The sequence below is a fragment of the Rhea pennata genome, chromosome 1, assembly GCF_028389875.1.
Source record: "Rhea pennata isolate bPtePen1 chromosome 1, bPtePen1.pri, whole genome shotgun sequence".
Taxonomy (NCBI): Eukaryota; Metazoa; Chordata; class Aves; order Rheiformes; family Rheidae; genus Rhea; species Rhea pennata.
Window position 1 is genome coordinate 52,114,519 of NC_084663.1, and position 26,259 is coordinate 52,140,777.

General features: G+C 36.1%; 1 protein-coding gene across 9 annotated transcripts in view; it reads right to left on the reverse strand.

Annotated features, from left to right (window-relative positions):
• Positions 1 to 26,259, reverse strand: part of BLTP3B (bridge-like lipid transfer protein family member 3B) — a 63,382-nt gene that overhangs the window by 21,872 nt on the left and 15,251 nt on the right. For 8 of the 9 annotated variants that reach the window (XR_009959706.1, XR_009959704.1, XM_062585843.1 and 5 more), the window contains exons 2-13: positions 23,526 to 23,688; positions 22,452 to 22,490; positions 19,128 to 19,219; positions 17,497 to 17,686; positions 14,554 to 14,694; positions 13,812 to 13,982; positions 12,237 to 12,417; positions 10,881 to 10,964; positions 3,582 to 3,764; positions 3,361 to 3,479; positions 1,363 to 1,504; positions 459 to 652 (exon numbers count right to left, since the gene is read on the reverse strand). Coding sequence is in view for 7 of the 9 variants with exons in the window: in XM_062585843.1 (XP_062441827.1) it covers positions 459 to 652; positions 1,363 to 1,504; positions 3,361 to 3,479; positions 3,582 to 3,764; positions 10,881 to 10,964; positions 12,237 to 12,417; positions 13,812 to 13,982; positions 14,554 to 14,694; positions 17,497 to 17,686; positions 19,128 to 19,219; positions 22,452 to 22,490; positions 23,526 to 23,688 (1,699 nt within the window). In the remaining 2 variants the exon portion in view is untranslated. Of the gene's footprint in view, positions 1 to 458; positions 653 to 1,362; positions 1,505 to 3,360; positions 3,480 to 3,581; positions 3,765 to 10,880; positions 10,965 to 12,236; positions 12,418 to 13,811; positions 13,983 to 14,553; positions 14,695 to 16,186; positions 16,406 to 17,496; positions 17,687 to 19,127; positions 19,220 to 22,451; positions 22,491 to 23,525; positions 23,689 to 26,259 lie in introns of those variants that run through there. The other variant, XM_062585853.1, reaches the window with a different exon arrangement.

The following is a 26,259-nucleotide window of genomic DNA, read 5'->3' on the forward strand; positions in this document are numbered from 1 at the left end:
AAATAGTGAGACAAGGTTTTTAAGAAGCAGCTTTCAAATGTATGTGGAACTACTTCCTTTACTCCAGACATTCAGTAACAAGACCAAAGAGTTTGAATATCCTACAGCCAGGGGTAGAAGACATTAATACACAGACTGAAATTACAAATTGCTTGCTAGTTAATTCTACTTCAGTGCTTGATTTTTCTACTACGTCAGCTTCACTGAACACAGTGAAATAAGTTAATATTCCCACTGAGGTCTTCAATACTAAAAATATTAAATAAATGAAGTAGTAAAGATGACAGACTTCTGTCTTCAAACTGTCATATTCTGTCTAGTTTTCCTGAGCAGTGTTGCTTACCATGTAGGGTTTGTTTGTTTGTTTGTTTTAAGTTGCCTGGCTAATAGCTTTTCAGAATAAGCGAAAAAGTATTTTGTTGCAAAGAACCACAAAACATCTCATCATGACAGGTTACCTTTAGCATTAGTCCATCAATTCTAACATCAACATGTTCATCTGACTTTGAATTGTCGTTTAACTTGTACATAGCCATGAATTGAACAAGACTCTGTTTCAAATCCAGGACAAACTGGTTTAGCCAAAGAATACTTCTCTCATCCAGGGTGAATTGTAAAGCATTCAGCTGGCCATACAAATTTGGACATGGAACTAAAAGAGAAAGCAAAATAAAATCATGAGAACAAATGAAACCTTTAAAGTTTGCTTTTATTTATTTACTTATTATTTTATATTTTACATGAGAAAATAAATGGAAATCTATTCCTCTGATCTCAGGAAAGAATAAATAGTTAGGGGATGTCTAAAGTGATACTACTTTCTTTCTCTCATTTCAAACAACTACTCAATTTTTAAATGTAAAAGCTAATATTAAAATAAAACAGGGTCAGATGACAAGGAAAGCATGTTCTCATTACAAAGGGAGGGCAGGACCAAGGAGAGTTGCTGTCTTCAAGCCCTATCCACAGGAAATCCAATGACATTTCTTTATGTAAAAGAAGGCCAGGCCAATAAAACATTGATAAAAATAACTCTGGCTGACCTTTTGTTACATCTTAGATAATACTGCAGTAGTTTGACTTCTTTTATGTAGCTAGGTATTGAAAATATAGAAAAAAATGCATGTACATAGCAAAACAAATTTTTTATTTCTTGCTAAAAATGTTGTGTGTATTCTAATATTTAAAACATAATGTTTATAAGAATCAGTATTTATAGGGTTTTGCTAGGAGAAAAAACTGTGGAAATAGAGCAACGTTTTGTTCTTTCCAGTGACTCAGTTTTAAACAGCCATTAACCATTTTCAATTGTCAACCTGTAATCAGTATGATTTATACATCAATACAAAAAAAAAATCTTACTAGGAAAGTCTTTTCCATCTGGATAGTAATATTCAGTGAATTCAATATGAACAGCTGGCATTTCTGGTGGAAGATAAAGTGACTTTTTATTGCAAGAGATCAGAGTTTTAGGGGAAGAACGACACTGGTCTGCAGTAGAGACCTGTAAAAGATAAAAGATCAATTTCATTAATATATTACATTTTTGGGAATCATTAAATGCTTGTAGATGCCAAGGCACTGCCCCAGTAGAGTAACATAGTACATTGCTCTCACATATAGATCTCAAATTACACAAAGTACAGACAGCAGCAAGCATCTAGTTGCCTTGCAGTAGAAGCAATATGCATATAAGAGTTTCACCAATAAATAAATAAATAAATAAATAAAAATAAAGTATTAATGGTACCACATTCCCTTCACTCATGTGAGGCAAAAAGCAGCAGGTCACTTTCTAAGGCACTCAGTAGAACTCTAAATTGATCAGATATTTTTATTGCAAATACTACAGATCCCGTACAAGCAATTATGCCAGAACAGGGTATATTTGCATACCGGCCACCCAAAAGAATCTCGTACTCAGATAAGGGTTAAATAAGGATACCTGATAACTCTTCTGAAGTTCTGGCACTGTCATATGGACAGGTTCCAGTACACAGGCCAACTCAAGATTGTATACTGCTAAGCAAGTGTTCAACATGCACCTGACAATAATGTGTATATTTGGCTATGCCCCAATGTCTACTTGGCAGGAGAAGCAAGACAGTATAGAACAGTAATTCTCCATTTCTGTTTCCTTCCAACATAACTTACAAAACAAGAAAAAGATCACCTTTTGATATACTATATATTTGACTGAATTTCCTAGAATACATTCCAGTTTAAAAGTTATGTTGCCAAAACAAAGCTGTTTCATCTAATGCTTTGTATGTCAGATTACAATCTTCATATTAGCAGACTTTTTAATATTAAGTGTATGATGATGATGTCTACTTTATCTTGCACAGTCTAGTTGGAAATTATAAATAGATACCCTTTATAAGCCTGCTTCACAAGATGTAGCTGTTTTTAAAATTGCATACATCTCTTAACACACACAAAAACTCAAAGTAATAGTACAGATAGATCTACCTAGGAAAATAGCTTCTGTATACTGTACAGAAATAGTTACAGTACAAAAAACTGAAGAGATAGCTATAAAGGGGGAAGAAGGAGACCAGTATCTGAAGAAGAACAGAAGGCAAATTAAAACACTAACAATACAAGATGATGTTAAAAACCACTTGAAATCCAAACGAAAGCTCCTGGCAGCAAGCTGCAACCTCCTACTCTGCCAGAAAGGATATTGTGAGAAAAAGACTGGAAATGGGCACAAGAACAAACAAAAGACATACTGACTAAAGGCACACACTAAGCATTATTTTTTTTAGCATCTGAAATTTATTATAGGCCCTCTAATACAACTACTATTCTGCATTGGAGGTATACTCCTCCTCAGTCCAGTTGCCTTCTTTCTGCAGAGTGTGAATCTGGGCTACAGCCAGCAACTAGAGCTATTCACTGCAAAAAATGAAAAAATGAATGGTTAAAGAAAATCCACTCAAAATATCACTGGGGGGAAGGGTAAAACCCCTCAATTAACATTTCTTTTAAAAATAGAATTCATTGTACTTTGAAAAGGACAAGTAAATAAGAAAAGCACAAAATACAAAACTACATATTAAAATATTGGGTAGGTAACATAGTATAACGAATGGACAGAATTCTGAATGTCACGATTTTGAGGAGGGTAAAACTTGGATCCAAAAGACAATTCCAATAGGGTATTATCTAATAAAGTCAATAAGAAAATATCCATCGATTTTAACAAATGAGAAGCAGGCCCATAAAGGTCTCAGCCAATAATGAATGGAAAGATGTCTATTAATTTCAGTGGGCTTTGGATCTGCCCCTTAAAAAGCAGTTACATAACAGTCAAGGGCAAAGTAGACCCAGTTTTACTAACTAGAAGAAATGTACCTGATATATATTGAAATCTGCAAGTCTAACCACAATAGGACAAGACATCAGTTTGCCCTTTGGTTGTTGGGAAGATACAGAGGAAGCCCTAGATGTTCCTTTCGGTATCTGTTCCTTGCCTGTAGGAAAGAATAGCGATGAAATCATTGAAATGAACAGTCGTCTTAAGAACAGTTTTAATATTTCATGAAAGTAGAGCATTAGCGATGCAAACAAAGTACCTGTTTGAAGATTTTCCAGAGATATAGCAGGTGGAGATTTGGTAGGAGAATCTACAGCCTGATCCTTCACAGCCTGCTTAAGCAATTCAACATTGTTTTTGAATTCATTTAATAATTCTTTGGCCCATCCACTTCTGGTTTTAGTGGCATCACTATAATGCATCCAGTGATTGCAGCTGTCTCCTGCGAAGAGGTGGAATTGGGATTTTTTTTTTTTTGAAAGTTTGCTTCTAATTGGAAAATTAGTTTTCACTATTTTATATTTTTTCTTCAACCTATAATGCCATTACACCTTGCAATTACAATTACAGAACTTATAACATTTATCACTTAAGTTGTATATTACATAAAAACAAAGTTATACTGCTTCACAAGTTCACTACAGAAAACAACATTATATTGCCACTTCCCTTTAAAACCTCACTGTATATTTCCAGTTAGGAGAATTTGCATGATACATTTGTTTGATATAAGAGAACATGCAAAAAAACCTGTTTTTCTGAAAAAAGTAGGAGCAAATAACAGGAGGCAGTTTCCATGCTGTTTCCAAACCTTTCTTTCCTGCCAGAGCTATGTCCTAACATGTTTCTGCTTCCTTTTCAGGAATGTACTCATTTTGTCTTAGCTTTCTGGAATCTTCATGGTATACAACCGATCATATAAGTTAATCAGTGCCCCAGTCCTTGGGCTGAAAAATCAAGCCCAGCTGAAATTTTTTTATTTGTTACATTTTTCTGCTGCTGAAGCATTTAAAATTCTGAAACAATCTGAGATCTCCTCAAACAGTCCTTTTAAATAAAAATGGCTAACCTGTTTAATAAAAAAGAACACAATAACATTCTATCAAAAAGTACAACAGCCTTTAAACATCAGTATGTGAAAGCTTGCTTCATTTGGGACTTAATGAAGCTTCAGAAAGTGACATTGGAAATGATGAGATACAGTGGCCATTAAAATATAAGAATGTTTGGGAAAAAAAGTCTGACTTCAAGTCTAAATGCAAAGATTTTAGCATGGAAGACTTTGTAAGGGGGTGGGGCTACCACAAGAGATGACATCTCTCCCATCTCTTGCCCGATAGCTGCTTTGATGGTCATTTGAGCCTTCCTATCTGAGAATAAAGAGAGTAGAGAGGAAAAAAGAAAGGCAGTAAGAAGGCACACATGCATTAGATTCATGTCTCTGAAGCTGGCATTTTCCAAATCAATAGATTAAAAAAAATATATTATGTAATGGAACTTCCAAAAGAAATACATGCATCATAAAGCGCTAGAGAACATTTCAGTCTTTTATCAGAGGACTATAGGGCAATGCTATAGGGTATGAGGGGCCAGGTGGTATTCTCTTCAATCCTGCTGATGCGTGAAGGGCTTGAGTGGATGGATCCTGCAGATTAGCAATCAGTTGTACAACAGCTGTCCACAACAGGGTTTTGACTCCCTATGACCACAGGACACTCCTTGAGGATTAAAGGCTGCTTGGAAGAGATGGGATTCACCTGTCTAAGTGGGGCAAAAGCATCTTTCCCATCAAGTTGGCCAACCTGGTAAGAAGAGCTTTAAACTAGGAATAATGTAAGAGAGGATGACCAGCAATCAAGGGAGGAAATAGTGGACCAGGCTGGTGACCAAAGGGTGATGTGAAGAGAAGGGACCTAGTAATTAAAAAAAAAAAAAAAAAAAAAAAAAGGCTGAAATCACCCCAACCATATGCATATAAGTAAGTATGTACAAGACAATATTACCGGGAAAGTTCTGAGAAGTCAGTACAACTGGGTGCCTCTCTGAAGTGTAAACTGATGTATACTAACAGGAGAAATTAAAGGTCTGCATACCATTGCACAACTATGATCACACTGAGATCATGGAGACATGGTGGGATAGTTCACATAATGGGAGTGCTGCAATGGATGCTCTTTAGGAAGGACAGGCCAGGAAGGCAGGGAGGGGGAACTACCCTTTATATGAGAGAGAGGTGGGAATGCCTGGAGTTCTGCCTTGGGATATAGGAGGAGACAGCTGAGAGCTTACGACTCAAGATTAGCGCACAGACCAAGAGGACGAAGTTGTGGTGAGCATCTGCTGCAGACTGTCTCATCAGGAAGACAGTGAGGCCTTCTTCAGGCAATGGGGAGGAGCCTCACTTTCACAGGCCCTGGTCCTCGTGGGGAATTTGAACCACCCTGATATCTGCTGAAGGCGGGCAATACAGCAGGGCACAAGCAATCCAGGTTTCTGGAGTGCAGGGGTGATAACTGATAACAGATGATCGAGGAGCCAAGGGAGACGCTCTGCTGGATCTTCTTCTTGCAAAGAGGGAAGAGCAGAGTTGGGCATGTGAAAGCCAGCGGCAGCCTTGGCTGCAGTGACCATGAGATAGTGCAGTTCAGTATCCTGAGAGGATGGAGCAAAGCAAATAGCAGGATCACAACTCTGGACTTCAGAGAGCAGATTTTTGCCTATTCAGAATCTGCTTGGAAGAATGCTACCGGAAGCAGTCCAGGAGAGCTTGCTGATTTTCAAGGATCACCTCCTCCAAGCTCAAGAATGGTTCATCCTGATGAGCAGGAAATCAAGCAAGAGTGGCCCGTACGAATGAACAGGGAGTTCCTGACTGAAAAATAAAAGGGAATGGTAGAGAAGGTAGGAGTAAGGACAGGTGACCGAGGAGGAATACAAAGACCCTGTCTGAGCTTGCAAGGACAGGGTTAGGAAAGCCAAAGCACACCTGACTTTGCATCTGGTAAGGAACACAGAAAGGTAACAAGAAAAGCTTCTGCATCAGCAGCAAAAAGAAAAATAGGGAAAATGTGGGCCTGCTGCTGAATGGGGCAGAGGACCTGGCCTTTTCTCTGTCCTCTGTCCCCAAGGTCCTCAATTCCTTCTTCACCTCAGTCTTCACTGGTAAGACTGGCCTTCAGGAACTGGGGCTGTTCAGCCTGGAGAAGAGAAGATTGAGGGGTCTTTTTATCAATGTGTGTAAGTATTTGAAGGGAGGGTATAAAGAGAACAGGGCCAGAATCTTTTCAGCGGTGCCCAGCAACAAGATGAGAGGCAACAGGCACAAAGTGAAACACAGGAAGTTCTGTGTTTACTTAAGGAATAGGAACTTTACTGTGAGGATGACTGAGCACTGGAACAAGTTACCCAGAGAAGTTGTGGAGTCCCCATTCCTGGGGACATTCCATTCAAAAGCTGGCTGGATGCAGTCCTGGGCAACATACGCTAGTTGACCTCGCTTCAGCAGTAGGGTTGAACTGGAGGATCTCCAGAGGTCCCTTCCAACCTCAGCCATTCTGTGATTTGGTGAACCTCAGGCTCCTGAGACCAACGAGGAAGTCTGGAGCAAGGAAGATTTGCCCTCAGTAGGGGAGCATCAGCCTAGGGAGCATTTAAACAGACTGGACATACACAAGTCCATGGGCCTTGATGGCATGTACCCACAAGTGCTGAGGGAAAGGGCCCATGTCATTGCAAGGCCACTCTTGATTATCTTTGAAAGGTCATGGTGATCGGGAGAGGTTCCTGAGGACTGGAAGAAAGCAAGTGTCACTCCTGTCTTCAGGAAGGGCAAGAAAGAGGAGCCGGGGAAGTACAGGCCAGTCAGCCTCACCTCAGTCCTTGGGAAGGTGATGGAGCAAGTAATCCTGGAAACCATTCAGGACAAGAAGGTGATTGGGAGAGGTCAGCATGGATTTATGAATGGGAAATCATGCTTGACCAACCTGACAGCCTTCTACAATGAAGACAGCTGGCTTGGTGGAAAAGGGAAAGCCGTGGATGTTGTTTATCTCAACTTCAGCAAGGCCTTCAGCACCATAGCATCCTCACTGACAAACTGAGGAAGTACAGGATAGATTAGCAGACAACAAAATGGCCCAGAAACAGGCTGAACTTCCAGGCTCAAACAGTTGCAATCAGCAGCCCAAAGTCCAGCTGGAGGCTGGTCATTACTGGAGTACCCCATGGGTCAATACTAGAGCCAATTTCTATTCATCAGTGACCTGGATGATGGGACAGAGTGCACCCTCTGCGAGCTTGCAGATGATACAGAGCTGGGAGGAGAGCTTGATACAGAGATGGCTGGGCAGTCATTCAGTGGGACCTCGAGAGGCTAGAGAAATGGGCAGAGAGGAACCTCATGAGGTTCAGCAAAGGGAAACGCCAAGTCCTTCGCAGAGGGAGGAATAACTCTATTCACCAACACATGCTTGGAGCTGGCCAGCTGGAAAGCAGCTTTGCAGAGAAAGACCTGGGGATCCTGGTGAACACCAAGTTGGCCATGAGCCAGCAATGCATCCTCGTGGCAATAAAGGGCCAACAACATCCTGGGCTGCATTGGGCAGAGCAGGTCAAGGGAGGTAATCCTTCTCCTCTAGAGATTCAGCCCTGATGAGACCACATCAGGCGTGCTGTGTCCAGCCCTGGGTTCCTCAGTGCAAGAGACATGGATATGCTGGAATGAGTCCACTGAAGAACTACAAAGATGATTAAGGGATTGGAGCATCTGTCACAGGGAGAAAGAGCTGTGACTGTTCAGCCTGGAGATGAGACGGCTCAGAAGGGATCTTAGCAATGTGTGTGTATATATCTGATTGGATGGTGTAAAGAAGACAGAACCAGACTCTTCTCAGCGGTGCCCAGTAATAGGACAAGAGGCAACAGGCACAAACTGAAATACAGGGAATTCCATTTAAACACAAGCAGCAGCTCTTTTACTGTGAGGATGATCAAACACTGGAACAGGTTTTCAAAAATTGCAGACACTCAAAACTTGACTGGATGTGCTCCTAGGTGGTCTGTTGTAGCAGACCCCCCTTCAAGCAGGAGAGTTGGACCAGACAATCTCCACAGGTCCCTTCCAACCTCAACTATTCTATGATTTTATATATGGAGGTGTATTTACCTGTGCAAAGTGAAAAGATAGGTCAGAATGTAACAAGAAAACAGAAATGAAGCCAAATGAATTTGTTACATGTTGCACAGAAAGAAAATGCTTCCCATTTGTCTCAAGGCATCAGCTTGGTCAAGAATTTCCTGTGCTGCAAAATGTCCTGTATTATTGGAAAGCAGCTGCTTTCTCTAATCGTCATCCAGCAACATTTATCAGCTACACACACACACACACACACACACACACACACACAAAAAAAAAAAAAGGACCTACATAAAACTTTGTCACAGCAGGTCTAGGAGGATTAGTAACATGATGGGTTGCTGTACAAACAGGTTTACAACACTCAAGAACTTGAACAGTCTGGCTTATGCTAGAATGCAATTAAGAGACCCACACCTCACTTCATTTTCCTTAAAGTACTATAAATCATAGTTATCATTAGAAGCACTGAAGTTGAATGGATTAGAAATTTATCCTACTGGAATTGTGTGTCAAGATCTCATTAGAGTTCCTACTGGCATCTGTCACAAAATAAGCAAATGAATAAATCCATAAGAATCCCATCTGCAGAGATGATTAATTGTTGAAAGCTACTTTTTCCTTGAAGGGCTAATTGCAATTCCCAGAAAGACTACACTAAAAGACACATTTCTAAATATTACATAGGCCAGAGAGGTACAAAACTAGAAAGAAGTTTAATAACTGTCTCAGAGGTGCACAGCTTTTTCCTCCCTGCCCACTGCTGTAGAGAATCAATATGGCATTGTCCTTAAGCACATACCATTGCATGGCCTCTGCTTACAGGTAGGAATGTTTTCTTATCAGATGATAGCCCTTGATTCAGCAGTGTTTACAACCACAATAGCTACACAGGTAGACAACTACCTTTGAACTTCCAAGAGTAGCATATGCTCTTCCTCCTTGTAGTAAAGTCTCTCTCCTGTGACGATGGTTTGCCCATAGAATTACCTCACTGTTATAGAACACTGAGAAGACAGCAACTTCTTACAGTAAAGGAAGAAACTTTACAGCATGTTCCTTCCTATCTTATTGGGCCAAAGAGGAAGACCTTTGAGTTTTTTCTTATAGCTTATTAATGAGAACTTGAGTTCTGTTACTTAAATGTATTTGTATAGAACACTGCAGGAGAACACTATGTTTAGAAAGATCATCTTTGTTCTGCAGATGATCTTTGCCAGCTCTGGTTTCATGCAATGGGAGTCATATCCCATGTAGCTATTACCTAAGAGTATCTTCAGTGGACTTCTAAAATGCCTATCTAAGAGCCTACAGTGGATACTCCAGTCTTGCTAAGACTGGCCAAATGAGTTCTTCAAAATTCCTAAATTGTCTAACTGGGTCACACACTATTTGTCAGAATCCTTCCAAAATGAGCAACTTTGGTATTATTTATTTATTTCCCTTGCTCCCTACACCTTCTCAGAAGAGAGCTCATAGTAAAAATAAATAGTGAGATCCAACTCTCACCTAGACACAGCAGAAGTGACACTATGTGATAAACACAGCTGGGTCACAAGATAGGCATATGTTAAAACCCAGGTACACCTTCATAGGAATGGAAACCAGTATCACATACACCAAACATACTGCATCAATCCATAGTGGGAAAAGAATACCGTTACTCTTAAATATACACAGCCATATAAGAGAATATGCTATCTGCACTACACCAAATTGCAATACATTCTGTAAGGTGTAAAAACCATACTTGTTACTTAAAAGTCATGTATATTGAGTTTTATGAAAAATGCATTTACAAGGAATGATTTGTAAGAAACGTTTGTTTGGAGTTTACTAACACTTGTTCAATGGCAATTCAATAAAAATTGAGCAAAATGCTACACAGCTAAATTCTACACACTCAAACATTGCTATTGAGCAAAAAAAAATAAAAACAAAACACTGTCTGGAAATGGCAACAAAGTAATAGACCTCTACTTGGGGACAAAAAAAAAAGTTTGCCTGATGAGAAGACTGTATTTGACTCCAGCAAATATCTATACTATCTGACTAGCAAATATCCGCTGCACACTGCCTTCTGCTGCACACTGCCTTGCCCATCAACATACGTTTCTTTTCATGTCAGAAATGTGTAAACATCTTTTTGTTGACTCAGTGAAATAGCTAACAGGAAAACTGTTTGGCCTAAAATAGCGCATTTACAGGAACTGAATTGGTTTCTAGGTTGTTGAGTTTGGGTCATCTTTTTTTTGTTTATTTTGCATATAGAAAGAAATAGTCTTTTGTCCTTGATGTTAAAAGGTGTACATCTCAAATGCTTACAATGTTATTATCCAAGCCACAATCATAAACATGCAAATAAATTTAGTATTTAAGCAATATATATGCTTACAAATAATTGTGAAACACTCACTTTCATACCTGCTTTGTGAAATGGGTAATAGTCCACTGTCAAATAACTGAAGGAAAGCTGCATGGCCCCTCCTGTAACACGTCTATTTGAATCTGTAAAATAAAATAATGCTCAGCACTGCACACATGGCATTTAGAACATAAGTTCTTGTACTCATGGTTTCCTAGGAATACTTAAAAATCTCTTCCTCCCTCCCCTCTACCAGCTCTTCTCACAACTTTATTATCTTCCCTCAAAATTTTCATTCAGAAGGTCTTTGATGGTTTCTAAAGAGCAGCCTGTCAAATTCTGTATTCTGTGATCATACTGTTGCTACTAAAAATAAATACAATTATTTATAGACAAATTACTAAATTTTTTCTGCAATAGAACTTTTTGTAGTGAATATATGATTATGCTCAGTCATTCAAAATGAGTAGATTTACTTTCAAAAATGTTGTAAATATAATTTGATTTCTTATGTATCAAATATTACTTCAGTGAAGAGGAATTTTGAGACTCCCCTGCTCTGATTTTTCCACTGCTAAACTTAATCTTCATGGCCAAAAATACTGGATCAAAAAAGAGGTCTCACTAAGTGCTATAAATTGCAACTTCAGTAGATACACTACATGTAAAAAAAATACATCTCTAACCAGTAGATTTCATGTTTCGGTGTCAAGTATCTTCTCTAAAGGGAAGTACATTCACTAAGTCTTAAGTTTTTCGCTCATTTTTGTTCAGCAGACTTGTACTCTTGTACTCCACTACACATTTTCTGTTAATTAGACAGCTCCTTGAATACACATTGATAAACAAAAGTGTCATTTGTCTTCTTTTTTCCAATTGTGAATATTGTTCAGTGCAATAGTCTTTCATTAAAAAGAAGCAGGCAAAATTGAAAGACCGAAACAAGTTTTCCGAGGCTTTTCAATTTGCTGCAGAGCCTCCTAAATTTTTTAAATTAGTAATGCCAGGAGGACTGCTCTTTTATTAATCCAAACTTTTTGTATTTTATAAGGAATACTACAGAAGAACATTTTACAGGGAACATTTCAAGCCACAGTAACACAAAAGAAAAACAAGACTTAACAGTCTGACAGGACAGAATCTGTTTCTAGAAGATAGAAAAAGCACTGAAGTGATCTACTGATAGTGATCTACTATCACTAGATTGCATTTATTCTAGATAAAGAAAGAGAAGTCCTGATAAAGGCATCTGGCCAGCTGTAGGTATGCCTGGAGATTCAAGAAGATAATTCTGAATATTATTCTAAAAGAAAAAAAGAAGTTAAGTTAATATCAGTGGGTTCCTCAAATGTCCTTTAAAGAAGATTATGTAGTATAGACGCATTAAAGAAAAAGAACACACAGAAAATAGTTACCTTTTTCTTTAGAATGGATATCATCACATATATGTAGGTCCAAATGGGAAATTACTAAATGATGAGAAGTTTCCTTAACATCAAAATCATTAAACAGCTTCACAATTGCATCGTTTTGATCAGGTGCTGCTGTTGTCTGGTGTGCTTTCACCTGCTGAGAGCTGGGTGCAGGGGCAGAGCTCTGAAAATATTTAGTCATATTACTTTACAGAAGTTTATTCTTTAAGTTAATTTCAAACATAAGTATATTTTTACTTACTCATAATAAATCTTTCAAATACAAAAAAACCTACACATTATGTATTCACCTTGAAATGTTTATCAGTGCTGTTTTACAGTACAACTAAGTCAAGCTAATAGCTGGCTGTCACAGAGAGGCAACACCACTCCATCTTCCATCCTTCCTTTCTCCCAGGCTTATTTCCTCCCTGTCACTTGCACCACTGATATTTCTCTTACTGTTTTTGCAAGTTGTTCAGGGAACTAAACTGGCAGAAAAAAATTCATTTCTGGGGGGGAGCTAAACTGACAAACTACTCCAGCCAACTACCTCACTACAGGGTCAAATGTGAGCCAGTGCCAGCATCAGGGAATTAGTGAGATGCAAGGAGAGGGAACTGAAGAATTAGGACTTCCCTGCTCAGTAAAAAGCTAACCATTAAATAGCTGCAACTGAACTGTACATCACACTATTAAGTCACTGTGAAGACAAGAACTGAATTCATCATTATAGTATACTAGCTCTGTTGCAAGAGATTCCACAGAAGTGTCTTCATTTAGTCAGTCTCAGTAAATTGGGGTTTTCTGGATTTTTTTTTTTTGTTTTTCTTTTTGTTTGTTTGTTTGTTTTTAAATAGGACTATCTTTTATTAGTGCGTTTATCTTGCTTTGTCACAGACAAGAAGAGATGCCTCCCCTCAAACACTTGCAATCAAAGCCCAGATGGTCCAGTCTGGTACATATGCTAAAAGGAAACAAAGATTTGCATAAAATAATATCTTTCATGCTGTATCACTATCATATCTATGCCAGCAGACATATTTTAAAAGTACAATTATTTTTCACTACATATTCCAACAAGAGAGTTGCAAAAAAGAAAACTCCTCTTAAAACCTTATTTTTCAATACTGTGAAGACTTAAACTAGACAAGCACTTAAAAATATTACAGTAATCATATCTGCCCACACATTAAGGTTATTTCCCTCTCTTTCTTAAATTTATTTTAAAATTCATAACCAGAAAATAGTTGAGAGCAAAATCAAGTGGACTTACGAAACTATTAGCCAATCATTAAAAAATAAATACAGAAGTCTAAATATTCTATTCATGGAAAAAGAAATATAACTTTTTCTTTCCCGTAATTGACATCAATAAACAAATCCTGTAAAATAAACTCTTGGTTTTAAACTACTATGATTCATTCTCAAAGTGATTTAAGATATACACTCAAAACACAGAAAACACAGGAAACAACATTCTCTCCTAAATAAAACTAACACAAAAAAATCATACTGTGTTGTATTTTAGAGCAGCTACATTTGATAACAATGTACTGGAACAATCAGTTATCATACCTGTGCTGTTTCAGAAGCTAAGCTTTTTCTCTGTTCCGTTGACTTCTCTATGGCTTCACTAAGAGATTTGGCATACTGCACCATGGCTTTCAACTGGGAATCCGTCAAAACCCATAGCAAATCATCCAGAATCAGAACCAGTTTTGATGCCACTACATTACAATCCTTTAACTGTAGGATGAAAATTTAAAAAGTTAAATAAGAATCTAACTACTAATTTCTTATACTAAACATAAGGAAAAGGTTGAATTTAAATACCACATTTCATAAAAATGAATTTTTTTCCACATAAACAATTAAATAAAAATACCGTTTATTTTAGATTGCATTCCTCTTAATAACTAAAATTGCCTAAAACGTACTATAGTACCTATATTTGTGTCTTGATTTTTATTGTGCAGAGTGCATTGGCTATTGAACTGATATATTTATCTAACTGTAAGCAATGCAAACATTGTTTAAGTCTAGAGAGGTAAGACACTAGACATCATCATAAAAAAGGCTCCCTAGGTAAAATGATTCACTAGAAAGGCCTGTGCAAGATATTGCAGGTAGATTTTGAATATTTCTTGCAATATTTCCACGATCTTACTGATTGCATTTTATCAAAAGTTACTTCAGGCAATTCTACATTTTACACAGCCTAGATTTACAACCTTTACTATGTATATAGACATATAAAAAGCACAAGCTAAATATGAATTCATAAAATAATAAAAGATTTACAGTTTTTGAAGTTTACCCTTCGTTTAAGCGTGACCCTGATTTTTGATTGGTTGGTAATCAGTCGAACTGGAGCACTCAATATTTCATGCTCAGAACTCTGGATTGCATCTGCCTCTATTCTAATCATCTGCCAGTTGATTTCTTTAAAAGTCAAAACCTTTAAAGAGACAGAGAGAAAGAAAACATTTATGCAAGATGCCAGTTTACTTTTCCATAAGCATATGCAAGTATGCATGTGTGTACATGTGTCTGAGAACAGAATATTATTTGACTATTTCACTTATAGGCATCAGGAATTAAAGCCCTGATCCTGCTCTCTAACTTCAATATGTCACAGAAATGTAAGGCAAGTTCCAAGCAGGCAGAGGTAACAAGCAGCATAGTTGCTTGCAAAGTAAAGGTTCATACGTAAATTTATTTATTATTTATGTAACTTTTACCTTCTATAAAATACTCAGAAAAAAGTAAAGGTCACAATTATTGCATACTATGTTATTTCATAAATGAGAAATAAAGACGATTCTGTGTAGTGTATTTTCAGATCTTGAAATCTAAATCTTACTATATGAACAGAGTTGGGAGGGAAGCAAAGCTACAGAAAGGGAGAGGTTTTTGCAGTGTGCTGTTTTAATTAAGAGAAAAGATTAAGATAAATACATTCTGTATCCTGCACACTTCACAAACATTGAAACTATAAGATGAATTTCTAGAAGTTGCTGCAGGCAAGTCTTAAAATAATGGTACAAGAACAACAAGTACAGCTGGTTACTGAAAGTCAAATATAGGATAGGCAAGAAACAGCAATTAAGGAAGACATCAAATGAATGGGACATCAAGAGGAAAAAGAATATTAATTCTCATTTCCCTGAAAGTCCTTCCAAATTACTGTTTGAAGAAAAAAGATCAGCTGGGGAAAATAGTAAGAGGGAAGAATCTGTCTAGTATATGTGTCTTTGTTTTTCAGCTATCATTCTCCTCTCACTGAGATTTTGCAAACCTTGGAGCCCATGTCCTGAGAAAATAAGAAGAGAACAGAGTAGAAGAACATACCAGCTATGTTTGGCAAGGAGGTTCATATAAAAGTTAGTAAGATAGGAAGGCACAGTGTGAAGTAGCCTGAGAAATACTATCTGTGGAAAAATCTGTGTCCAATTCTGGGCTCCCCCAGTATAAGCTAGGCATGAATTTACTGGAGTGAGTCCAGAGAAAGGCCACAAAGATGTTTAAGGTTTTGCAGCATCTGTCATATGGGAAGAGGTTGAGAGAATTGGACTGTTTAACTTAGAGAAGGCTCAGGGGAATCTTATCAGTGTTTATAAATATCTGATGGAAGGTTGTCAAGAGGAAGGGGGCGAGACTCCTTTCAGCGGTGCCCAGTGGCAGGACAAGAGGCAAAAAGCATAAACTCAAACACAGAATGTTCTATCTGGGGAGAAAAAGTCTTTACTGTGAGGGTGGTTGAACTGAGCAGGCTGCTCAAAGAGATTGTGGAGTCTCCACCTTTAGAGATACTCAAATGCCACCTGGACAGAGTTCTGGGAAACATGCTCTAGGTGACCCTACTTCAACAGGGGTTTAGACTAGATCACCTGCAGAGTTCCCTGCCAACCCGAACTATTCTGTGATTCTGTGAAAAACAGAGGACATACCCTCCTCATCCAGAAGATCCAGTATGAACGGAAGCTCCTAAAAATTTCTCAGGAGATTCTTCGTTATATTAAGAATATAGCAACAGTGCAAACCTTGCAGCATTTATTCCCTTAAGATGTTGTTTAGCAAAAGTTATCTTTATAGTACAGTATCAGTCTTGTTCTTTCACCATTTATTTTTAGTGTAAATTAGTGTCAAATCATTTTGTCCCTTCAAATTTGTGTTCTCTGAATTCACTGCATTAACAGGAACAATCTTCAAGGACAGCACTGCTGTGCATTGGGAGATTCTTCATAATCAAACTCTGTTTAAAAAGTGTGAAATAAAAAAAAAACAGTAATATAAAACTCCATCTAGTCAAACTTTTAACTCTTCCTCCTTAGCCATCATTAACATAATGATCATGATCGTAGAGATAAGCTGAAGAAGAGACAGAATGCAAACTATCAGAGAAACAGATTAAATTTCCCATTATTTTTGTGTTATTTTTAATTATAACATTCTCTTTGGGTTTATTTCAGGATGTAAAAAGCAATTTCCAGTTTCCCAACCCTGAGTAAACACTGTTTGCTTGGGAATTATCAACTCTAAATAAACAAATATAATCAAAATTTAAAATATCTACTTGTCCAAGGCTAGATTCATGTTAAAACATGTCTTTTTCAATACAACAGACAGCATTCAAAAATCAGCTTTGAACTTAGTTCACACTTTCTTGTGCTTAAATGGGAGAAAACAATAGAACGGTGTGTATCAATGCTGGACTTTAATATTACTTTGCTGCTTCCTGGGAAAATTCAGTACAGCTACTATTACTCTGTATATGCATGATTTAGTCATTTAAAGAAAAATACGTAATTTGTAGTTTTGTTAAAAATCAGTTAAAACTACTTAAAGAAGAAAATCCTACGTAGGCAAAATCTCACAAATTAATAAATAATCATTTTAAAGTTTTGTTTTGAGGGGTAGGGTGGGGGTTTAGAGCATAACGCCTTACCTTTCCACATTTAACATTCCATTCTTTTTTTCTTCCAGTGTCCTTCATTTTAAAATAGGTTTAGAGAACTTAACAGGAAAACATTAAATATTTGCCCTGGTCTCTGTTCTTCCCTGAGCGTTCACTTTGGCCACTGCGATCTGACTCAAACCCACCATTTTTACATCCTCATGTTTCTAGAGGGCAGCTGAAATTCCTACAGAATGTCTTCCCAATAACAACATGTCTTCTAGAATGCAGAAGGTTGTAATTCAATTATTTCATCCCATACTATAAAAACAATGAAAAGAGTTAGCAAAAGAAAATATTTACCTCGCCAAGCTGAGCTTCTTGTATTCTGGTAAATCGCAGGTCAGCATGTTCCCAGTTTGCATTTACACTATATATTCTCAGTTGAGAAAGTTCAAATGAGGCATTAAAAGCTTTTGCGCCAATCCTTATTATAATGGAATTCACAGAAACAGAAATTCCTTCTACCACTTTTTCAGCAAAGCCATATTCACTGAAAGGTGAAATGCCAACATATAAAATATAGATCTAATAAAAGGGCATAAAATTACACATATTTATTAATTTAAATACAACATGAAACAAACTGTACAATTAGCAATTCCTAATGTATTCTATTCCAATTAGGATTTTTTTTTGTTAAATATACTGCATATAGTTTATCATAATTTCTTTTCTACCATATGTTCCTAAACTCAAATCAATCATTACATAATATAGTGTGAACAAAGATCAATCTCCATGAAGTGTAACCATGCCACTTTGCACAATATGTATATAAAAGCAGTCTACACCATTATATAGATACTTTCACTCCTCTTTATCCATACTTACGGAGTAATTCACATTAAAATAACATTATTTGACTACATTACAATTCCAATATCGCTAAGCTCTATGAGGAAAGTTATAATGTCTGTTAAAATGATAATATCTTTTATACACACAAAGTATGCAAACTACTTAAAGTAGTTGCTTTGGTTCTTCCTAAAAAAGAAGCCATCACAAACGGTTACATTTATGTATCAATCAACACACAAAGCACTATTTTAAAAGATATGGCAGTTACAGTTAGTTAAAAAAATATCATTTGCATCTAAAATGCTTTAGATTAGTGAAAGGAAAACTGTATGCTAATTTTTTTAATATCTATTTTTCTTCCTTTTTGAGGGCTTTTTTTTTTTTTTTTTTTTTTGCTTATTTTAAAAGATGTTTATGTGGTTTGTCATTCCTTTTCATATCTTTCATCCTACACAGTATGTCTGCAGAAATGATTTCCAACCTGTACCTAAGGGCCCGTGAACTACCACTAAGGACTGTGCAGAAGTTAAAATGTGAAAAACAAGGATTTGTGTCCATAAATAGAAAAAAAAGGAGAAAGGAAGAGGGAAAAACAAGTCGTTAATACAATGATATATTGTCCCAAACTTTTATGAGACTTCTGGGCTCTATAACACGCATGAAATCTTTTGGTAAGATTTGGCTGATACAATAAAGAAAATAGAACTTTTAAAACTCTATACTCTCTAACAAATAACCCTTAATATTATTTCAGTAGACTGGAAAAGAGAATCATTGTAAGTATTTTCCAAATAAACTGAGGGCAAGACAACTTCAACTTTCAAAAAATTAAATATTAAATAATATTAGAACACTTTTGATAGAGCACTTATTCCCAAATGAAACATTTATAGAATTATGCATATAATTCAGACATTCTTTACAAGGTTGGATCTGAAATTAAACATTTCCATCCATTTGAATGCATATGTTAACACCCAAAAGTAATTCAAATAATTTTTAGAGGTTGAAATGGCAATCTGTGAGCCTATGTACTACAAGAAATACACAGGAGATCTAACTGTTTTACAGTAATCTAAAAAAGAGTAATGTAAACTTTTGAGGATCAAGTACATATAAGTATTATCCCTGACCTTTGTCCTGATGCAGTTGCTATAGGAGAGGGTCCATTAGGTGCACGTGGCTCTTCACATGTACTCATTTCCATAACAACTTTATCCAAAGACTTGAAAAACAAAAGAAAACAAAAAATTGGACATGTATGAGAGAATATCATGTATTTAGTCTATCAAGAACAAAAAAAAAACTGTAAAGAATATTTTGTAAAAAAAAAAAAAAAAAAAAAACATTGATGATTATAACATTTTTTCACAAGTTTTTGTAGCATACACAAATTACATTTAAGAGTTTATACGTTTTTTTTCATACTTTGTGAATTTAACAGACATTCCCAGTAAAATATCGGGTTAGTGAATTCTTGACTCTTAGCTGTTATTTACCCATCATACTCATCTTTAAAAACTCCAATTTGAAAAGGGCAGGAAATAATGCATTCCCATCTTTTTTTTTTTTTTTTTTTTTAACCTATACAGTTAAACCTGAATTTTCTAAATGGTTTAGTGTGTTCAGAAAATTTTAATGGAAAGTATTTGAAACTAGTCCATTAAAATTCATAATAGTAAATAAAGTTCTGTGCTGTATCTTTAAACAAAATCTGAATACATATAAAAATGATATGAACCTTGAGTAGATCTAATAGAGCAAACAATTTTTAGAAAGAAATATTCTAGTATAATTTGTAGAACATAATATTCTAGTATAATTTTATACTGTTGTTATATTTTTTCCTACCCTTTCCTTACCCTACACCTAAATCCTATCTTTATTGAAAGCTACATTTAAATAGCAGAACTACAGCATACAAAATAAATAATGCATAATAATGGAAGCAAAAAAGAGAACAGGAGCAAAATAAAAGCAAAACTTTAGTCCTGGCAACTGAATTAATCCAAGAATCTCCTAACTTGCTGACACTAAAATGTTTGTGACCTAAATTTAAAATGCAAGCTGGGTTTATAATTCTGCAATTTTGTCCCATTCCAAGCTCATTCAAAAAACAGCTAATGTTACTTCTTGGTCTAGCTTTCTGACGTTATACCACCCCTTCTGAATTCTTCTCACAGTTCCACCCTGCCCTACCCATTGCACTTTATCATCCACGTTAACTGTGTCTGTCTCAGTAATCCCATCGCTCTACAAATATTTCTCTATGCTACTCTGATCCATAAAATGCCCTGTCTGCTTCCTAGGAATGCGCAAAACTCCCTACTCCCAATTTTCTTACACTTCATATTATGATGCCTAAAGCTGTTAGCAGTAAATCTGGACATTTATTAACGATTTGCTCACCTGTCTCAAAGAACAGCTTGCCTTGTAAACAGGAGGAAAAAAGAAAAAAGAAAAAAAAAGAAAAAAAAAGAAAGAAATCCAATCCCTTAGTTTATGAGCAGGACAGAGGAAGAAGCAATGATTTGTTCTGATTATCCTATCATTTTTGGATGTTTGACTAGTGTTTATTAAACTAAGACTTTTGAAACACTGAGCTTCCTTCACTACATGACTGTAATGCAAAGTACAGCAGGGCAGTGATTTTCAGACTCTTTTCAGTGGTGCCCAGCGACAGGACGAGAAGCAAGGAGAAATTCCATCTGAACATACAGAAAAGCTGCTTTACTGCGAGAGTAACAGAAGCACTGGAACAGGTTGCCCAGAGAGATGCTAGGTTCTCCATTCTTTGAGATATTCAAAAGCTGCCTGGACATGGTCCTGGCAATGAGCTCTAGGTGACCCTGCTTGAGCAGGAGTTTGGACTCCAGAGGTCCTTTCCAACCTCAACCACTCTGTGCGATTCTATGATTAAGGAATTCATGTAATATAAATAAGAGTTAACTAAGAACATCAGGATGCAGGTCTGCCTATTCTTTCTTCCTTTTCTCACTGGTAAATATTTGTATTTTGACAACAGAAAAACTGCTGTCTAGCAGCCCTCCTCAAAATTATTGTTCATCATGCAGAAACGGAGAGAATGATTGATTATGAGCAAAGATAACTTAGTATGTTAACAGATTTTTTTTAAAACACAAAGAATTACTCATTTCCAAGAAAAAGTACCTCTTGCCTACCAGACAACCAGGCTCTAGCTACCTTCTAAGCTATGTGTATAGAGCATAACAGCTAAATAAGGTTACTTAAAATTTAGTTGAGCTTTCAGTTGTTAAAAATAGCCCCACCTAATAGTGGTAATTCAGTGAAATAACAAAAAGACTGAAGTTTGACATTTAATCCTTCAATTTCACCTTCCTTTAGAAGTCAAAGTTTCTTAAACCATTAAATAGTGATCCTTTGATATCAATTTCCATTTAACACACTAGTTCAAAGAAAGCTTTTATAGTACAAAGGTGACCTGCTAAGTTATCTTAGCCTCAAAGATTGCTTACTAAGTTCATTACGAGCTAAGCAAAGAGTAAGGCCTTGTTACTGCAGGTCAAAGCATGTGATCTTCAAGAATAGCACAGCTTAAACTGATTTCCTAATCTGGCAGTTACATCATACAGTCAAGAGGTTACATCATCCCACTTCAGCATTACCACGCTTTAAACTCAAGAGTGTCCAGAAGAAAAAGTGGTACAAGCAAGGGATCACTATCAAATGCCTCAAGGTTTAAAACAACAGATTTTTCCAAGACTGATTCAGAACTAAGTAATTACACATTCAAGTATTCATAGTGAGTTTGAAAAGCATAACAGAGTATTCATTCCTATGAAAATATCATTAGGAAGGCTTATCAGTCTCAAGCAAATTATTTATAGTGCTCCCACATTTCTTAAGATACTTGTTAAAGAACAAAATAAAATGAAATAACAGGAATTAGCATTTATTCCAGCTAGTGTTGAGTCTAATTTATATCTTTTATATCCAATTTACATCCAAGCTGAATTCTTGGACTGTTACAGAAACTAGGTCAATGTGACTTATGTCAAACCTGGTATAACTGGGATGAATAGGTAGGGTACAGATGTAGAATACAAAAAGCCTTATAAATGATGGTTCTAAAAGACAGGCAGGAACTTGTAACAGCACTAGTTGGGCAAATAACTCTCTGTCAAGTAAACCTGAAATACAATGTAATGATTGAAGAACTCGTTTTTCTTGACATAGATCATCTAATAGTCAAACATTATGGTGATTAGACCCAAAGCTATAAATGGTAAAAATAATAATAATAATAATAAACCAACTTCCAGAAACTTTATTTTATCTTGATCTGCTTCTACACAGAGGAAGACTAGAATACGCCTGTTGAGGTTAAAATTCTAAGTCAGCTCAAGAAAACTGTATAAATATATGAGATGAATTCTACTACACAGAGCTATTTAGGAGTTGGTTTCAGAACTCACCAAAGAGATGGGATGCGTTTTCAACTTTGTCCACGGTATCTGCAAGAGAAAACATTATTTTAAAGTAAATTTAAGTAAAATAAAGTACTTGTTTAGAATGCGTTTTAGCTATGTATAGTTACAGCTCCTGGACTCAAATTAGTATATTACTTTCAAAATGTCAAGTTTAGCTGAAAATACTAAATAATAAACTTGTGCGCACACACTACTGAATTTAACACTCAAAAGAAAATTAACTTCAGAACCTACATATCATTGAAAGTAAGACACAGAGAGACAAAATAGAATCTGTCTCTTTAATACTGAGTTGTCGAACAGTAAGAAAAGCAACACCTTCTTCTACATTCCTTCCTTTAAAAGGAAGGAAAATCCACATTTGCACTGCTGGCCTATAAATAACTGAATGTCTGTAACAAAGCATCACATTCAGAATGTTCACTGCATTCAGAAAAATCAGGGCAATTTCCTACTAAAAAAGAAAAAAAAGAACTGCCAAACCTTGACCAGATCGTAACTTCAGTCAAAAAAACACAAAAAACAAAAACACGCTAGTATAATCTAGGAGCGAAGACAATGAAATGCCTCATTTCTTAGCAGCCATAAGGAGTATCTCCTAAACACAGAATATTTCCACATTTTTCATGGAGAGCAAAATCCCTCAAAAAGGTATTTCTGGAGATGGGAAAGGAATAAGACGGACAGCAATAGAAAAAGGAGGGGAAGAGAAGAAATAACACACACAAAAAGAGCATACTAAGCAATTAGAGACTGTAATTATCATGGGCAAAGACAAGCTTTCATCTCTACCCCTATTTAAAATGTGCATGATAAGATTTACTCAGAAAGGAGAATAAAATGCTCACTTTCATTGTTTCTGTAGATATTTCATGCCCACTCTATGAGAAACAAAAATTATGACACAATTATTGCTGGTAAGATCTTTGTTTTTCTCTCTGAAATTTTAAATATTTATCACAATTTCTGGTAACACAACACTGCTTGAAAGTTTATAAAAACAAAATAGAAAAAGGAAAGTTTTGGTTAATGACCATCTCAGCATAATAAAATGCTCACCCTAATAGATGCCTTATTGCAAAAGACCTTGTTTATAGCAAGCCATGTTGGTAGATCCAGCATGTTCTGAAGCACCTCTTGATCCAACTCTAAATTGGTCAGTTGACCTTCACCCTTTAATGTACTCAGGTTGATCTTGTCAGGTGACAGATTTTTGGTGAACCTAAAAGCAAACAGGCATCTTAAGTAAATGCATATAAAGCAAATCAGAGCTGTCTCACACAGCTGACAAATTAACTACAGTAATGTTCTGCAAAAAGAGAGAAAAAAATAATCAAAGTATAATTTTACCCCCAAAAGAAATAGTACTGTGCTGTTTCACATATATTTTGTCCCGCTAAATTTCTTTCATCTAATCATCTCCATTTGCAAGTAAACACACAGGATTAAATATATTATGAGACAGTCTCTCTCATTTGTCCATCATATTGAATAATGAATCTTTAATTAGAATGTAGTAAACTATTGATTTTATAATCTATAAGGCAGAACTGAATCCATTTCATACTTCTCCAGGCTTTGGAAGGAGAGAAAAAAAAATCACTTCCAAACCTATGACAAATATTGTCATTCTTGGAGCAGGCAGGAGCGGCTGAGAATTCAATTAAGAGGAGAAACAAAAAGGTACCATTTTTACATAGTACTTTTCTATCTATATTTATACTTTATATTTCAAAAGGAAAAGTTTTATTTATAATATTCGGGTTTAATTATAAAATTTAATAAAGAATATAAATGAAAAATACACACATTCTATATGTACACAGCAATCTCATGCATTTAATATATAGGATGAACATTTGAAGAGTCAATATGATACACAAACTCTTCTAAAAATATATTTAAAAGAGAACATATGCCATAAATTTCACTACACTTATAAGGTGCTGTGATTTACTGATACAATAGACCAGATCACGTAACTCTTATGTGGTTCTCATCCTTACAACATAACACGGCAAAATTATAGGTATCCTCAGATCAACAACTGCAATATCAAATCTACTACAAGCTTAAGAATAGGCTTTAATTACTCACACCTACATTCTATCATGGAAATTTGCTCCTGCTCACAAAGTAGGATTTAATTTCACAGGTAGTGGAGAATATGACTGTTTGCATTATGCTTTGGGACTCTTCTCACTGAAATCTCCCCATGTTGACAGTCTCCAGGCAGACAGCAAAGTGGTACCTTTGTCGAAAATGACTGGGCATCATTCTGCCTCAATGTCCTTAGGAGATGCAACTCGGATCTATTTCTTTCGCATTCAAGAGACCGATTTCTATACAAAGTTCTGGGTCTTTGTTAATATATACAGGGGAAGGACAGCAGAAGAAGGGGGAAAAGGCTGGCAAGCCTTTTTCTTCATCTCAGTTTCCAACTGTGACTTGATGCATATGGCAGGCATTTTCTCAGTCTAATACTTTTATTGTGTTCTCGTACTAGCAAGTTTTGTAAATTCCTTCTGTCTAGCCTGACAAAACCAAAATGCTTATTTTATGGTTCCTATAAAACGGTCAGGCAGATAAAATAATCCTACAGGATTTCATCACCTATCAATTTAATTATAAAGAGGAGTCACTCTTATGGCAGTAGTGATAGTGGTGGTGAAGTCTGCTCACAACTAAAAATTCACGTCTATAATTTCTTTTTTTGACTACACCAAGTCATTCTTAAATTATTCAGGGTGTATTTGCAAATAATACTAACAAGTTGGTTTTGATACAAGAGCTGCAGCTGTTTCTTTATTGCTTAAAAAGCATAAATTACTCAGCAGGAATGAGTTTTGTTAGAATCAGAAATAATATATTTTAATAATTCCAGTAATAAAATTTCAGTACTAAAAATATATTAAAATAAGGCTGTCCACAAATACATTTTCTTGACATTTGACATACTTCTAAGCACTCCAGACAGAAGTATGAATTGGGGAATAAAGGATTTAAAATATTTAACTTTTTTCATTTAGTCGTCTTTGTCACTTTTAGCTCTTCTTGAAGAAAGAGTGTTGAGAAGAGTGTTGAGAAGAGCTGAATAATCTGCCTGAGTAAAATATGCAGAAATCCTCTCAGTCAATGCAAAACAAAGCCTCATATCTAAGAAAGAATACTGAGAAGTTCCATCTGACATGGCTAATTCATTTCTAGAAAAATAAAATAACCATTAAATGTTTTCAATCATACCATAATACTTCTGTCTCTCTAGATTCTCTAGACAATGATCAATGTTAAAATAATAGTTTGAGAGTCTTAAGTTGCATTTAAATAACAAATGTCAATATATTCTGCCACCTAAGTATATGCCATAATTTCATTATGTATATTCCATCACTAGCTTTCACACTAGTGAAACCATTTAAATTTGTATACACAATTTCAGGGTAAGCATATATGCACACACACACACACATCACCCTCCATTCAGGAGCAGGAAGGCAGTACAGAGCCTTTTGCCTCTGCAGGGAGAGGAAATTGGGAAAACTTGGCTCTAGGGAACGGCAAAGACTGCAAAATGTACCCAGACAAAAGATATGAAGCAGCAGGATAAGGCCACAGCTCAGTGACTCATCAGACTTTGGTGCTCTGTGGATTAACTCCTCTCAGGATTCCCTATTGCTATGCCACAGAAGCCTGGAGGCAAATTTGGGTTCAATTGCAGACACATCATATTGAAACCCAGAGGATCTACAGGAATGCACTTCCAAGCTTCACAGTAAGAAAGACACCAAAATAC